Source organism: Orbicella faveolata, unplaced genomic scaffold (assembly GCF_042242905.1).
Source record: "Orbicella faveolata isolate gen_17 unplaced genomic scaffold, um_ofav_v1 contig_36, whole genome shotgun sequence".
Classification (NCBI taxonomy): domain Eukaryota; kingdom Metazoa; phylum Cnidaria; class Anthozoa; order Scleractinia; family Merulinidae; genus Orbicella; species Orbicella faveolata.
Window position 1 is genome coordinate 15,084,551 of NW_028301565.1, and position 15,788 is coordinate 15,100,338.

Below are 15,788 nucleotides of genomic sequence, written 5' to 3' on the forward strand. Positions count from 1 at the left end.
TTTCAGTGTTTTGGAGCTGGTTTAGTTTAATCTCGTTTTTATTAAAAAGCATTCACCCTTTCAGTCGGAATTACGGGTTCTTTTGAAAGGGAACTACGAAATAGACCCTTCTTTAGAATAAGGTCTTGTCCAGAAACACATTCCGCTGAAAAATTGTAAAGTCAAAAGGGCAAATCTAAGGAGTTCTATTTTTCAAAGAAATCAAGGGCTGAAACTGTAGGAAGCAGAGCATCAGTCGTTCCTCCCAGTTTCGTCCATCAATCATCGTTCGTTCGTTTTCTGTTAAACAACACTAGCAATGATCATTTTAAAATGCTTCTTTATTGCGGAAAAATGCTGACTAAAAAAACTACAACATTGTGTCAAATTATAAATGAAGAATTTTGCGAAAAGTTTTTTTATGAAAACTACTCCAGTCCTAACATATGTTAACATCATTTAAAGAATATCACAATGAAATTTCGCGGTTAACATGGCAAAAAAAAAAAAAAAAAAAAATTCGTAAAAAGCTCTGTATTTTTTAAAGCCCCGAAACTATAATCCCATTACATCTACAATATTTCCAAATCCAGTAGTTGAATATATGCGGTTAAACGTAAGATTTCACTCGTGACGGAAAAAGTGGTACAGCTACTTTATTCTGTCCACGTCACAAACCTTTCGCCTGGTTTCAGTCCTTTCCCACGCGATTTCGGTCGCCATTTGCAAGAAACCAATTCTCGTTTCCATCTCGCTCCTCGAATTTCCACCAGTCCTTGCTTCCCCAGTAATCTTCGGGATACGAATTGTCTCCGTTCCAGTACTGATCGTTGGACCAATCAGGGAGCCAGAAGCCGGGATTGCAGGGAGCGTAAGAGCACTTCATGGGGACAAAAACGGGCTTCAGGAAGCTAGCACCAGTGTCGCATGTAAACTGGGCGGTGGTCTTTTTCATGATGGTGGGTCGAGGGCACATCGGAACAGAGATGGGAGTTTTGCCAACACGTCCAGATAGCATTCTAACGTTCTTCTGCTTTCCGAAGCAGCTGAGGTCACGGACGATTGCGTTACATGTGCCATCACGCACAAAGAGCACCTTCGTGTAGAACTCGCCCCGAAGAGTTTTGTCGTTGTGCATAATAGGTCCAGTTTCCATGCGATAGTTCATCATTTTGTAGCCTTTCATCATTTTTTCTATCATTATGTTTTGACCCATCATTGGATATTTCATCGTCATCATCAACTTTCCTTGGCCCATCGCCATCATCTTCTTGCGCATCATATAGTTCATCTTGCCCATGCCGTGTTTTATATCATACATCATAGGCTTCATTCCATACTTCATTGGTCCCATCATGGGCTTCATACCGTACTTCATTGGTCCCATCATAGGTTTCATTCCATACTTCATTGGTCCCATATGGCGCTGATGACCCATCATTGCTCCCATGGGTCGCATTCCTCGGCGTTTCATTAGCTTCATTTTCTTCATGCCAGGTTTCATCATTTTAAGCATTTTTCGTGCTCCTGGTTTCCCTTGCATCTTTTTCTTCATCATCATCATCATCATTTTCTTGTGCGTCATTTGCTTTTTACCATCTCGATGGTCCTGGCGACCATTCACCAGTCCTTGGCCATCAATCTTCTTGGACTTCTGGCGCCCTTTGCCTTTGGGTGTGGTTATCTCTGGTAGTTCCTCACTCCAGCAGTTCTCCAAGCACAAGGTGTCCTCGTCTTCGCATTCATCACAAGGAGGACGGTCTTCTACTTCGTCATCGCACTCATCGCCCAAACATTCGACAATGGGGTCAGACATCTCTTCAAACCCTTTATCTTTAACTGCAAGGAAAATATTTTCTAAGTATAGGGAGAGTTGAAAGCCTGTTCAGCGCTTTTGCAATGTTTTTTTTTCCGTTGATCTCTTCACTAGTTTTATTTCTTAATCAAAAGATTAAATAATTTGTAATCTCGGGCAGGCTTTTGAGTTAGCGCTTTTGTGATTAAACTTACCCTTTCCCCACCTTCCCCTTCTTAACAATAACATTCTGTACTGCGCAACTGTTTACACCAAGATTACCTTGACAACAACAACTTGAGGAAAAAAAACCTTTTATCTCTCAATTTATGACAATTCTTCTCTTTCGCTGTATCATAGCGCTGTCAATAGACGATCAAACATTTCGTTGTCTAGGATTTATTCGGGGCCTCATATTATTTCTATCGTGGGTTGGAACAAGGACAAGGGTGGGGAGAGGTGAGGAAGTCAAGATAAGAAGGTTACCTGGTGGTTGCAAGACTCCCTCCATTGCACGCAGGAACATGGGGCCAAGCCACACCTGGTACGTCTGGTTGACGAACGGTATTGGTGTCAAGCTCTCAACGTCCTTGCCTAATATGGCATCATCAGGCACACCCTGCACGGTCAGGACTTTCTGAGCCTCAAGTAAGGCTTTTGTCACCTTCCATCGCCAGACACCATCGTGCATGTTGCACGTGACAAGTGCGTTGGATGGCACGCGTCCAAAGTTACATTCTTTAAAGGAATCAGGTCCGGTGAAGTCCACAGTTTTTCCATCTGGACACAAGAGAACGAAGTCGTCTTTTGTGTAGCCATTCTTTGCAATAGTATCTTCAAAAGTGGAACCATCAATGAAGGCTACATCGCCATCGTCCCTCTTGAGACACTTCAGGGCTCCTTCGTACCCGTAGTATTCTTCGCTGATGGGATCCATGGAGCATTTCTTATCGCCTAGACCAGCACACGATTCACACATCTTTTCACGGCATTGTTTTATGTCCACGTTGTCCCACTGAAGGTTAGTCCATTCATTCATAAGCCAGAAATAACGAGCACAGAGCAGGGAAAGTCTATAGATGGTAAAATAAAAATGATGATAATAAAGAATAATGATGCTCTTCGAGACACGTATCTGAAAACTTAATCCAGACTAATATTGATTAAAACCATTGGGGCTCGAAGCAACGGGCATGTTTTTCCTGGTGTGCAATTAACAGCAAAGATTCCCTAAAATTACTTTAGTGTGTGCGTGAAGGTGCGCGAATTTAGTTCCATATCCACGGATCGATATTCTCCATGCTGATCAAATCCTTTATTTTCGTGACATAAACCATTAGCTCTACAAGAGAAACCCCAGTGCTGGAAAAACATTTATTTTTTACCTGATGAAGATGTCTTGATGGAGAGGCATATGATCTTTCACATACTCCTTGTATTCAGAATCCATCCATGTCTTAAATGTCACCCAATCGTCATCGGTCCACTTGTCAGTGTATGCTCCCCAGTCCTCCTTTTGATTCCATTTCTCCTCGACCCACATCTCGAACAATTGCCATTCGTCCTCGGTCCACTCCTCTGGTTTCTCCCACACCCAGCCAAACAGCTTCCACTTGGGCATCTCCAAATCGTAGAAATCTTTCAAGCCACCATAGTTGTCCCAGCTGAAGTCTTTGCTTGCCTGAAGTGCAAGAGAAGTAATGCTAGTAGTAAGTCGTAGACGCATCACGTCCACGCAGTTTCTATGGTCTATAAGTTCGTAAGACACAGTTTTCTGGGAAATTCACTTTCATGTTTTAAGTTTTTCGAAACTGCGTCAGAGGTTACGTTTCTGTCTGTTGACCAACGTTTTCGTTGCCATAAAATTCGCTGAATATAAACAGCCGCCATGTGTCACATCTCGTTTTTTCTCTTACGAAAAAGATCTCTGGGTGACTCGTAAGTTATTATGCATGAATATATCTGTTGTCGAGCGTAATTCATACATTTAAAGCTGATTACAGGGCAAAAACATGACGATCGAGAGAGATTTTGACTGTTTGTTTCATATTGAGTCTATAAACTTATGTAGCAGGACTGTCGGTTAGAGTTACTGAACCTCAGTACCCATTGGTCTGTTCATGGGTGTTTTTTAGACCGCCCTGGTAGTTCCAATCCTTCCTTTTCTTTTTTTTTTTCTATTTAACCATGTACAACCATGCTATGGAACGTTTAGTGGTACTATACTGGACAGTGTTTCACAGCTAGAGTGTTTGAAAGAGGATGCATTATATTTACCAACTTAAAGACTTCCTGCATCAATGGAGTGCGGAACGCGTGCGTACGCGGGTCATCTGAGGTCATCATTTTGATCAGCTTAAGGAACTCTGGTGATTCGAAGTCTTGCAGTTCGTACATTGAGTGGTATCCGTTACTGATACCGCTCTGCTTGTCTTGCCACTGGCGCCACAGAGGAGCTTCATACCTGTCCTCCCACGTCACGATCTTATCCTTGAGCATCGATCGCCAATCCAGTGTGCGTGACAACAGAGGATACTTGGTCAGGTCCATCGTGTTTATTCCAGGTACACAACTTTCACCGAAGTGTTGTCTGAGAATATGACAATGAAATAAAAGCAACGGGTTATGAAATCCACACGGCATTGTTTCTCTGTAAATGAGTTAATTGATTTGTCAGCCTAGCGCAGCACGCGACAGCTACAAGACAACAGCATCCGAAACCTAAAGATCTAAGTAGCACCATTAGCGTCACTACAATTATCTGCTGTGATGTGTCGTCACGTAAACCTTCGCATTTGCCTTCGAGAAACGTTGCGTGACGATCCAAATAACAGCTGGAACTCTTTTAGCCCTGACAAAAGCAGCGAAACTCTGAATTTAGCTCTGAGACGTCGTGTTGGTATTCCCACACAATCTTAACGGCTGACATTTTAAGTATTTTCACCACCTGTCTAGTTCAAAATGTTCTGATATCGTACGGAGAAATTACATTATCATCACAGTGTAATTCCTCGATTTTTAAGGAAAATGTCACTGGGTTACAAAGATATCAAAAAATTTCTACTAACCCGATCGATTTCAGAGGTGAGCTAGATCGTTGTATTGTGCCATTAGCCAAGAGCCATCCCATTGGGTGAAGGAAACCGCTGATCTTGTCAACGCCTGCGTTACACATTTTCCAGCCGCGCATGTCTTCTGATAGATCAGTTTTGCCCTTAAGCATGACGCCGATGGTGATGCTTTTTGTCCAAGGATCCTTCCTGTTTAAATGTAAGGGAAGTACTTTAATATGCGAAGAAATGAGATCAATTTTCAAATTTTACAAAACGCTTTTCGGGAACTCAGTAATGAGAAGCGGGTGAGCTATGAAAAACGCGGAATATGTCACGTGAGCCAAATGGCGAAAAAGAAAGAAAAGATTATTGCTCTCGTTTCTAAACAATTCCTCTATTGAATGAAAGATGCACGTACTTTTGTTCCTCATTTTTTTTCCCCTTTTGCGATGATTCAGCCATATTATTCTGTCTTGGTTTTCCTAACACAGCAACCGGAGCTAGGCTAGAAAGTTTTGTTTGAAAACGAAACTCTTACCCCTTATAATTCTCTGCCATGAAAGGAATCAAATTATAATCCAGTCCTGCCAAAAACATGTCCGTGGAGTTGAGGTCGACAATATCGGCTAAGCCTTTAGCTACCATTTCCGTGCACTCTTTCTTGCCACTGGCCTCAACACAACCCCAGGAGATCTCTTTAGCGTCTGTTAAAAGAAATCGTTACTTTATCAAAAGGAAAGTCAGTCAGAAATAGCTCATTAAAATTGGTTAATCCTGCAAGAATTATTTATGGGGTAGTATTGATGTGGTAAGTATGCAATTATGTCTAACACTTTTTCGAAAGGTAATGCTATCATAATTTTTTTCTCAATCGGAAAGCTCGAGAGCGAAATAAAAATATCTCGGTAAATTCAACAACTCTAAGTAACTTTTCAAGTCAGCTACAGCCAAGAGCATAGGGTTTATTCGTTAGCGTGAGTATCACGAGCGTGTCCGGGGGTACTTCACGTGATCTGGGAGACAACGATTGCCTTACACGTGAAACAAAGTGACAGGTTATGCGAGACGCGTTACTGCCTAAACTCTTTTAGTTTCCGAATGGACCGAACAAACGGCTTCTATGGGGGTGATTGTTGACTTGAGCGTTATCGTGTGAAGGAAGTGGTTTTGCTTGAAAACCTGATCATGAAACTCTTTCTATTCAGCTACGACCTATCTGGCTGTTAATAGAAACTTTTCTCGTGTTCGTGATTGGAAATTCCATGAAAACGCTAAAGAGGCTCCTTTTTATTTCCTCAAAACAATATCCAACTAAACAAGGTACTGAAGAATGACTGACTCACAGGTGACTGTCTGGAATTTGTTGATCATATCCTGGCATTTCTTCATTTCTTCGTCTCCAACGACGCACATGAAAGCGCGTGGCTTGGATTTAAGTTCTGCACAGGTCTTCCAAATACCAACCGTGTCTACACCAAGGAATTCCTTGTATGTTCTTTTATCCTACAGATATAGAACTAAGTCTAAGAAATGACTTCAAATCTAAGGCGAGCTCAGACATACATTTGTTCAAAGGCAAAGACTGACTGGAGCAGTTCATTCGTTCCCACATAAGACTTTCATTCCTACTGCTATATCCTTAACAGTTAGACATCTTGTTCGCATAACTTTGCTTTCATTGAGATAATATATTTACCTTGAAAACCGGCCCTTTGTAAAGGAAGTGAAAGACAATTCAACAAAATTACCTCAGGGATGAGCTCCAGGGAACTGCTACAATCCTTGAAGATAAGGTCCTTGTTCTTGTCCTTGTAATCCTCACCATTTTCATCATAGCCTTCCATTTTGTCACAGTACAGAGAAGAGTCAAACAAGCCGAATGCTTTATCTGTGTCTGGTGATGAGAAGAGTGTCGAGGCTTGCGTGAGAGCACTGGTACAACCCTGAATCCATTCCTTTGGCTTGTCCTTGGACACCATCAAGACCTGGCGAGAAAAGAGTGTGCAATCATGGATTCACTTTAACACTGAAAACAAGACTCGTAATAATTCCATATTCAATTATTTGCATGGAATATTTGAAGAGTATTTTTCTCAGGCCAGTAGTTGGGGTGGGGGAGCAATGAGTTGGGGAACACTGGTTATCGCCAAGCGGAGCTCAGAGAAGAAACCCATATCATTTTGAAATGACCTTCCTTCATCTATAGGTAAAACGTCAACTAGAAAACTACTGAAAAGAGCACTTTACCAATATTGTTTTGCTCACTACTAATTTGGGCAACATTGGCTATTGCAAGATATTACTACTTTTTATTAGACTCTTTTCTATCATAAAATAAACGTAATTTAACTCAGGGGTATGTAATTAGTTTAACTAAATCTGGCCCTTCTCCATTTCTTCTTGTAACAAACTGTTGTAATTCAGCGTGAAGAGGAGGAATTGTATAAATAAATAAATAAATAAATAAATAGATAGATATCACATAGCGATTATTACATAACTAAAACGTCATTACGTGCATAACAAGAGGCATATAACATAACAACACGACGGACGCCTACAGGAGTTGCGGCGAGTGCAGAAGCCGTGTGTTACGGAACGGAAAATGTCTGCGCTTACGAACGAGACTAGTATGTTTATGTACCTGAGGGCTTTCCTCAGCCAGGTGGCAGTCTTTCTTGATAATATTTGTCCACTCCAGAGGAAGCTTCTTGTTTCTGCACACAATATCAAATTCTTTAGAGAGATCCTCCAAGTTCCTAATGACCTCGTGGGTGTGGACGAATCCTACATCTCCCGCCCCTTCGCGAAGGCACTTCAGCATTCCTGAGTAGCCATAGTAAGGTTCCTTCTTGTCTGACAGCGTCTCACAGAATTCATCATCGTCTTTTCCTGTGCGTTGAAAAAAGTAATAATATATCTGTCAAGCTTGGCTTCCGAGTTATTTTGCAGGAAGTATAGGGAAGCGTGACGTTAAGGAGCGCACGTGAGGGATCGGGCAACATGCTGAGGCAAGGACTTATGGCTTGGACCTCGAGCAGGCAGCTGTGAAATTGTTCGAAAACGAAAAGCAAATAAAACAAACTAGGCAAAACTGGCTTCCGGATCCAATCATTAAAAATCCACGGAGATAACAGCACATTTAATAAATTTTCGCAAAAGGAGCGTTTTTGTACTCTCTGGAGTCGTAAGCTGCGCTTCACTTTTAAGAAAACGAATTTTATTCATGACTCGCGGAATCGATCTAAGATTGTCAGCATTTCATATGCGTGCGTTTGTTGTTTTGCTGATATAAAAGCTATTTTTTAATGTTTTTTTTTTGGGGGGGGGGGGGGGGTTGTGACCGACATCATAGCTTGTGATCAAGCTTGGATTATCATTTCTTTAAAACCTTGTGATATATATGTGTTCTTCAAGACGGGAATCATGTGCTCTCTTCAAACAAATAGTTGAGTAACATGAAACGCTAGGCACATTCAGTTACCTGAAACTTGTTGTTTGAACGCAAATATTGCAACTAAGATCAGCCGGAAAGCCCATTATTTGAAAATTTGTCAGGCACGTCAAATAGTTCATGTTATAAGGCAAGGTATAATTTAAGTTCAATTGACAGGCAGATGACTGATTGGCGTTTTTTTTAAAGTTCTTTTCAGGACCAAGGTTAGCTTCGGGTTTGAAAAACACTTTTTTTTTAACTGCAGGGAAGAACTGATCAGTTCAAACTCAAGTCGACAGAAAAGCAAATAAGTCATTCCGGCCAGTGGAAAAAAAAAAAAGTCACTTGGAAATAAAATGCATTTCGTGTCTGTCACTTAAATAAAGTCTTTCATTTCATTTCAAGGGAAATTGAAAAACTGTTTCCGCTCAAGAGACATGCAAGTTTGCACAACTGCAATATTCCAACACATTCGCTTGAAAGTCCAGGTTTTCCCCTTTTTGACACTTCAATGTAGAATATAGAATATTGAATATATATAGAATATTGTAAATCAATGGAATAAAAAAAATGTTAAAGGCTGCCGGGTTGAAAACTTGAGGAAACAAAAAACGGCGCAATTTAATCCGATGCACGTGCGCCAGTGCGTGAAAGCAAGGTGAGGTAAAAGCACAAAAAATAGAGCCAGAAAGTGGATGCATTGTTCTCCTCACTCCATCTAATCAGTGAATTATTTTCCTTTGAATGCAATCAGGATATGAAAGGTTTACTTCTATATGACTCAGGTATGTTTGTTTTAGTGAAAAAAAGGCAAGATAGCGGAAGAGATACCGACTGAAATTGAAGACTTTGAAGGTGCAGGTTAAGTACATTAAGGCTTTTTTTCTTTTCCTTGTTGGGAAGATTGCCAAGAAATATAACAGCTCACGGACATTGTACCCAGGCAATTAAAATAGCAAACAGAATTTAATACAACCGAATTGGAACCTTGCAAATTTTTAACATACCAAGTAAAATTGACTTTCTTTTGTTACAATGTTACCTATATACAAGAAATGAACAACTAACAATAAAATGACTTTTACTGACATACCTTTGCATAATTTACAGAGGGATTCAGGGTTGGTCATGTTCGGGTTGTACATGTCATGCTGTACGCCGGGCACACAACTCTCTTTGAAGAACTCCCCCGCGCTCTCATACACGTTCCCTGTGCGTTGCATGATACCCTTCTCGATAAGGGAACAAACGGGGGACTTGAAACTGGCTGTGCTGTCCACGCCGGAGTGGCACGATTTTCGCTCTTTCAGGTCCTGAAAGCTCTCGATACCAGTGGTGGTTTTCTTCACCAGTGCGATAGAGTAGTGCTTGAGGATACCGTCTGGACCTTCATACTGGGCAAACTTCGTGTCGTAGTCTGGGATGTCTTTGTGGTCGTCCTTTTCAAACATGATAGGAATCAGATCGTGTACCTTCCCGGCTATGTAGATTTCTTCACCTTCAGCCGTCATGATGTCTGCGCGTCCAAGTCGAATTTCTTCCATGCAAGATTCTTTGCAAGGCGCCATGGCGCAGCTCCAGTACATCTGTGGGCTCACCATGTACTTGAATTTCATGGCCATCCTCTTGCACTTTTTCATCTCACATGGGTTTGTAACACACCAGCGAACTTTTGGGATGTCGTCTCCTTCGATTTCTTCTCCGGGCTCTTTCCATGGTTTCTGTTCCCAAGGACGAGCCTTCACTTTCCAGTCTTCAAACGTCCACTTCTTGTCATGTCCTAGTCGCTTCTTTTCCCAACTTCTGGCTATTAGAAAATTAAAGTAACACCGAGATTAATAATGTTCCATTATTCTAGCAAGTCTTGCAGCCGTTTAAGTAAGGCCAAATTGATAAAGCAACCTGCCGGGACCGTCTCTGACTAATTACTAAATCACAGCTTGTAAAATTGCTCTACATTACGTCTAGTTGATATTTAAAGTACCTGGGAGACCATCGACCAAGGCGCAGACGAGGAACAGCAACACCACCAGTCCTTTCATGGTAGAGGGTTTGCTACTGAGAGAGCTGATGTGAAAGCTGGTCGGTAGCCTTTAATTTATAGCTGTGGATTGATCACATGATCAGTCACACCATTGATCATCTGCTCATGTTTGTTCCAGGCTTTTCATCAGCTGATCTGGATCCTATTAGCGGCGATTTCCTGCTATTGTTATTTTTCATTATTTTCATGCTGGGCTGTAAAATGAGCACAAGGTGTGTTACATAATAGTTACACATTTGTGGCTTATCGAACTTTTGTTTATAATTGGATTAAAGTCAGCGGAGAATAAAGAAATAACCAAAACACATATCTCATTATCAGTTCGATCTCCGTCAAAAATCAGATGTGTAGTTCAACTTCCAACTTACAGCTGTCAACAGTTTTATAGTGTACTTTTAACACAGCATCCGACTCTTCAATATGCATTCAATTTTGGACTTTGCAATTCAGTATTAGACCATTGACCATTGGCTCACACCCCATGACTCAGCATCCCAAAATCGGACTTTATAATTCAACACTCTGTCAGCGGATACGACTTAACTTATGAACTGTATTACAGTTATGTAACTTATTTCTCAGGAAATGGAGCCGCGCGAACTTCTTATGACACAAATATAATTATTAATGTATGTAAAGAGAACTTGCATTCAGTGATCAATAACTTTGCTCTTGTGAATGGCATGAATATATTTTAAAGATTTTGTTGAGGATTTGAATGCTAATCACCAATGCAAATAAACGTTCCACTCCAGATGGGCGAGACTAGAGGCCGCGTTGACAAAGCTCTCTTAGGTTGAGATTGATCTTAAGAGTATTCGAATACAAAAGCGATTGTTAAAAAACAATACTTATGATCTTCTCAGACTTACTTCGTAAGCCTGGTCTGAGCTGCGCACTTAGGTGCATGAGAGAAGCCAGCCGAAGGCGCGATGAGGGTCGGAAGAGGGGAGCAATTAAACGGCCAAATTATAGGCAGTTCGGCCTTGCATTCTTTCTAAAACAGCAAATGGGTTCCAGCGACCTTGTAGAGAATTCCCCTGGATCCTCCTCTGAGTGTAATGACTGTAAAAATATGTGGATTACCCCTCAAGCTAAGCTGTCGCAAGTGAAAGAAATTAAATTTAAAAATGTATTCCCAACAAACCGTGCATGTGGCACGACTGGTTTGGGCATCGGCGATTTTTTGTATTTTGCGGTAACTACGTTTTGCTATTGTAAAAGACTCGTTTATCTTCCTGTGCGATTTTCAGGAAGTCTTAAACAACATGCAATCGACAAATGAGACACCATGCAGAGAGTAAATCTAAAACACGGCATTCAGTGTCAGGCTCTTTTTAATACAATAACACCTTGTGCTAATGTGGCTGATTGCGGCAGCAATGGATCAGCAATGACTACGGTACAACTTGATGCATTACTGATTCCTCGAGCTTTCTTTTCCACACCAGTATTCTACTCTTTCCCCATCTTTAGAATCACTGTCTGGTCTGTCTGTCCCCGCAATCGATAGCTACTATCATCTCTACATATGATGTTTGTATGTACAATTTCGCCAGTGGAGTACATTTTTGCGGATAAAATTTTTGCAGCCGAGAATCGAACTTCTCGACGGGAACTTTTTTGCGGATATAGCGTAGGAAAAAAAAGCGCAAAGATTCGGAACCCGCAAAAATTTCGCGCCATACGGGAGCGATATACTAAAAGCAGAGCGATACGCAAATTGAGCTAGAAAGCTACAGCTCGGGAGAAAACCGGCTTACATTTACGTTCGACCTCCTTAAAATAGTTTGGGGGCAATAAAGTCAATGATTTGAGTAGCTAGGACTTGAAAGAGGGGAAACATCGATCACGCGTTCCCAGCACTGTTTAATAGTTCCAAATATAGCTGATCAAATAAAATAAAATAAAACTCATTGACCTTCAACTTGAAATCCAACTCTAGTCTTTATTTCGGCTCTTTTGTAGTCGTTGTGTTGAAAGTTATGAGAAAAATAGCTTTCTCTTTTAGATGGGATGTTTTATTCAAGGCGTGGTAAATATTAAGTATCAGCAGCTAATCGATTTACTGCGGTATGTAAGTGTTCGGCAGAACTGTAGATTTTAAATTGATGGTCAATCATCGTACCAGATGATTACCCCCTTATAAATTATTTGCTTCGAGACTTTGCCAAAGAAAATAGCCACGAATATTTCCTGATACATTAAGTCAAATCTATTTATTTCTGAAGAGTGCCAAAAACAAACCATAAACTTACGTGATCATAGCCAGCTGGTTAACAGGCGGAAAGCTATGAAAAAGTCATCATGGAGCATAGGTTGACGGGGAAGGGGAAGGAGGTGACTCGCGGGAAACATGCCGCAGTCCCTACACGCTCACTTTTAAAACTCGCGCGCGTTACTCGCCACTTGCATCGCTAGTCGTGTTCTCAGCATTATACACCGAAGCGCTGGATGCAGTAGCGGACATCACCTACGCAGGCCACAGAGAAAACAAAGCATCGATCACGACATACAAACCAGTAAATATATCTTATTAGATCAGTTTTGGTGTGTAGTATCGTTGTATATTTTTACGAGCTGTGCCGTACTTTGACGAGCCCGTAGGGCGGGTCAAAATACAAACAACGAGTAAGAATATACAGCGATACTACACACCGAAACATCTAATAAGTGATTTATTATCCAAAGATTTCTTGTCCCAAAATTCTGACTTACCAATTCAAGTTCTTTAACCTTTCACACGGCCAAGAGGAATGAGACGGGTACAAATATCGTGTGATATTTGTACTCGTTTCACCCGTTATTTGTACTCTACGAAGCAGAGTTGGATAATAAATATAGCTACAGGAACTATATTCTGAGTTCCTCTAAATTCTGATCTAGCTGGAAATTACTCCATGCACCGATGGAGGCAACTGTCCGATGCGCTCAGTGTGCGCACCCTTAATTCATCCGCAAGTCTTGATAATGCTATGATTTATGTTGAATCACTGCTACAAAACAAAACTGAAATTATAATGGTTGAGATTCCAGAGGCCATTAGACTTTGGAAATGATACTTTAATGATCGGTGGAACAAAGTCTTTGCGTAATATTTTTCTAACTGTGAGTGACAGTCCGGGGTGACAGTTCTGTTTGAGTAGCTAGTTCCTCTTTAGTAAGTATACGTAAGACTTTATTTTCAATAGGGTGGCCCACTCAACTCAAAGGCTGGCATCCATAGGGGTCCTGCATCTGACAAATTCATTACATTAGAATTAAGAAGGTAAAAAGAAAAGTATACTTTGCAATTTATAATAGTGTACAAATTTACAATGAAAGACGTTACTAAAAGTTAGCTCGCATGATAATGAATTGAAAAGTAGAAATGGCTAATAAGACTGGAAGAAACAGGCGAGGTTTGACCAAGAAACTAGTTTACGTGTGGACATCTAACATCCCCTTCAGCACAAGGGAGTCACCTTTTTGTCCGCGTGATGTTAGGCATTAATTACAGACGTCTACACACAGGTTACTCACAAAAGGGCTATTGTAAAAAAACGTCTGGCTTGCTGAAATGCAGTTTACAGCTAACATCACCTGATCCGATCATAAGATAAGTCATGTCTCCAACCATTTTATCAGCTTATCACAGCGGCGATTTCCTGCTATTTTAAAACTGTAAGAAATAATACTGATATAAAAGCCAAAGCACTTTTTTATAAGACTGCAGTTTATAAATATGGAGGCTGAAATTTGTGAAATTTTAAGAATATATTAAAAATAAACGCGAGGTTGAGATTTTGAAAGAATATAAATTTGTGTGTTGAAAATTTGTAAATACAAATACAATTTTATGTTTTTAACTAAACCGTATAAAATTCTTCTTTCTCTAAAATAAACGGTAAAACGAACTTAAAAGCGAAAAAATCAGCACTACAGTCAACTCCCGCCTTGCGGACACCTCGCTATTACGGACACTCCGTTATTACGGACAGCAGCTAAATCCCCGGCGAAAGTTACAGACTTTGACTGAAACAAACTTCCGCTATTACGGACTCTCGCCATTACGGACATACGGACACTTTATTCGGTCCCAACGTCCCAATTTTATTGTTTTCTCTCTCGTTATAGCGGACACCGAGCAGCATCTTGGAATATTTGCACACATGTCAAGTCAATTTTTTTTTTTGCTTTTTGAGATTGTCTGTCTTTTTTGGTCGATTTCCGCTTCTTCTGTCCATCAATCAAAATTTCTTCATCTTTTTCTCTTAAGGCCCTCTTTGCAGTCTCGCTGCCATGAATGAGTTCGTCCAGTCTGTCCAAATGTTGTAACATAAAAATTTTCTCGGACCCCGCTATTACGGACTCTCGCTATTAAGGACACCAAATCGCGGTCCCGAGGGTGTCCGCTATAACGGGAGTTGACTGTATGTTCGTTATTGCTAATAACATCTCTGCAAGAATGACGTGCGTCATATCATGCACAAAAATGCCTGCAGGCTGGCTCCGATATTACTGTCTCCGACACCATCCAACACCAATTACACTTGAAAACACTGCCGGAGAAATGCCATACACTATAATCTAAGAACATTCACAGGAATATTTTCAGCCTAAAATCAGCACAAAAATAAGAATATTCAGCCTCAGCCGGAAAAACAATATTCTTATTAAAAAAATAAAGAGTGTAGCCGTACAGAATGAGACAAGCTAATTGGGGACACTATTCTAGACTACTGAAATAAGAGTCTGATAGGCTAAAGAAAAGAAAAGCTAACACTTATTATGTAACTAACTATTTAACTAATATGACTTCCTTGTTATAAACAACAGAAATTAACGAGAAAAGACAAGCGTGTGACCAATGTGCGATGCCGCGCGCGTGTTGAAATCATGACTGGCAGAGGTCACAACAGTCACTGTTATTCTCTAAAATACTGAAAATATGCATGTAAGTTTCTAATAGCGTTCTTGTAGGACTGACATGTTTCATTATTTGGTCATGTTGATGCTGTAAAATGAATCTAAGGTGGATAGTGTCGCTGATAGCAGTTTAGTCGCCACTTGATGCTTTCACATCTACGGAGAACGATATTTTTGTAACAGCTGCCAAGTAGCTACAAACCTCTGGACCTCAACAAAACGTTTGGGAAAGTTATCAATATTGCTCCTCCTCTACCCCTCGAGTCACGGCATATTGTTCAGTGAAGCTTTAACATTGATATGGGCGGGAAGGGAGGGGGGGGGGGGGGACTGATAAAAAAACCTCATGTGCGATGCATAGTTAAGTTCAAATTAAGCTATGTCGTATAAAGCATACTTACGTTTTGTAACCTTTTCAACTAGTTTCGTTATCACTTGTAGTTTCTCTAAACATTTTTAATTTCCTCATTGGCAGTCGACGTATTCACTTGTTCCTATACGACAACTGGACGTATGATGAGTCCCCACCCCCTCCTCATTATGCAGTTTTAACTTTAATACATCCCAAGGATC

General features: G+C 40.7%; 1 protein-coding gene across 1 annotated transcript; it reads right to left on the reverse strand.

Moving 5' to 3' along the window:
* Window positions 1-302: 302 nt before the first annotated feature.
* LOC110055954 (major yolk protein-like) lies at window positions 303-10,383 on the reverse strand. The gene is made up of 11 exons (XM_089274735.1): window positions 10,248-10,383; window positions 9,357-10,070; window positions 7,472-7,719; window positions 6,576-6,812; window positions 6,171-6,330; window positions 5,366-5,531; window positions 4,843-5,034; window positions 4,052-4,364; window positions 3,160-3,455; window positions 2,261-2,847; window positions 303-1,818 (listed from the first exon to the last, which is right to left on the reverse strand). The coding sequence occupies exons 1-11, from the start codon at window positions 10,303-10,305 to the stop codon at window positions 671-673; spliced, it is 4,119 nt and encodes a 1,372-aa protein (XP_089130861.1). The 5' UTR covers window positions 10,306-10,383; the 3' UTR covers window positions 303-670.
* Window positions 10,384-15,788: the final 5,405 nt, after the last annotated feature.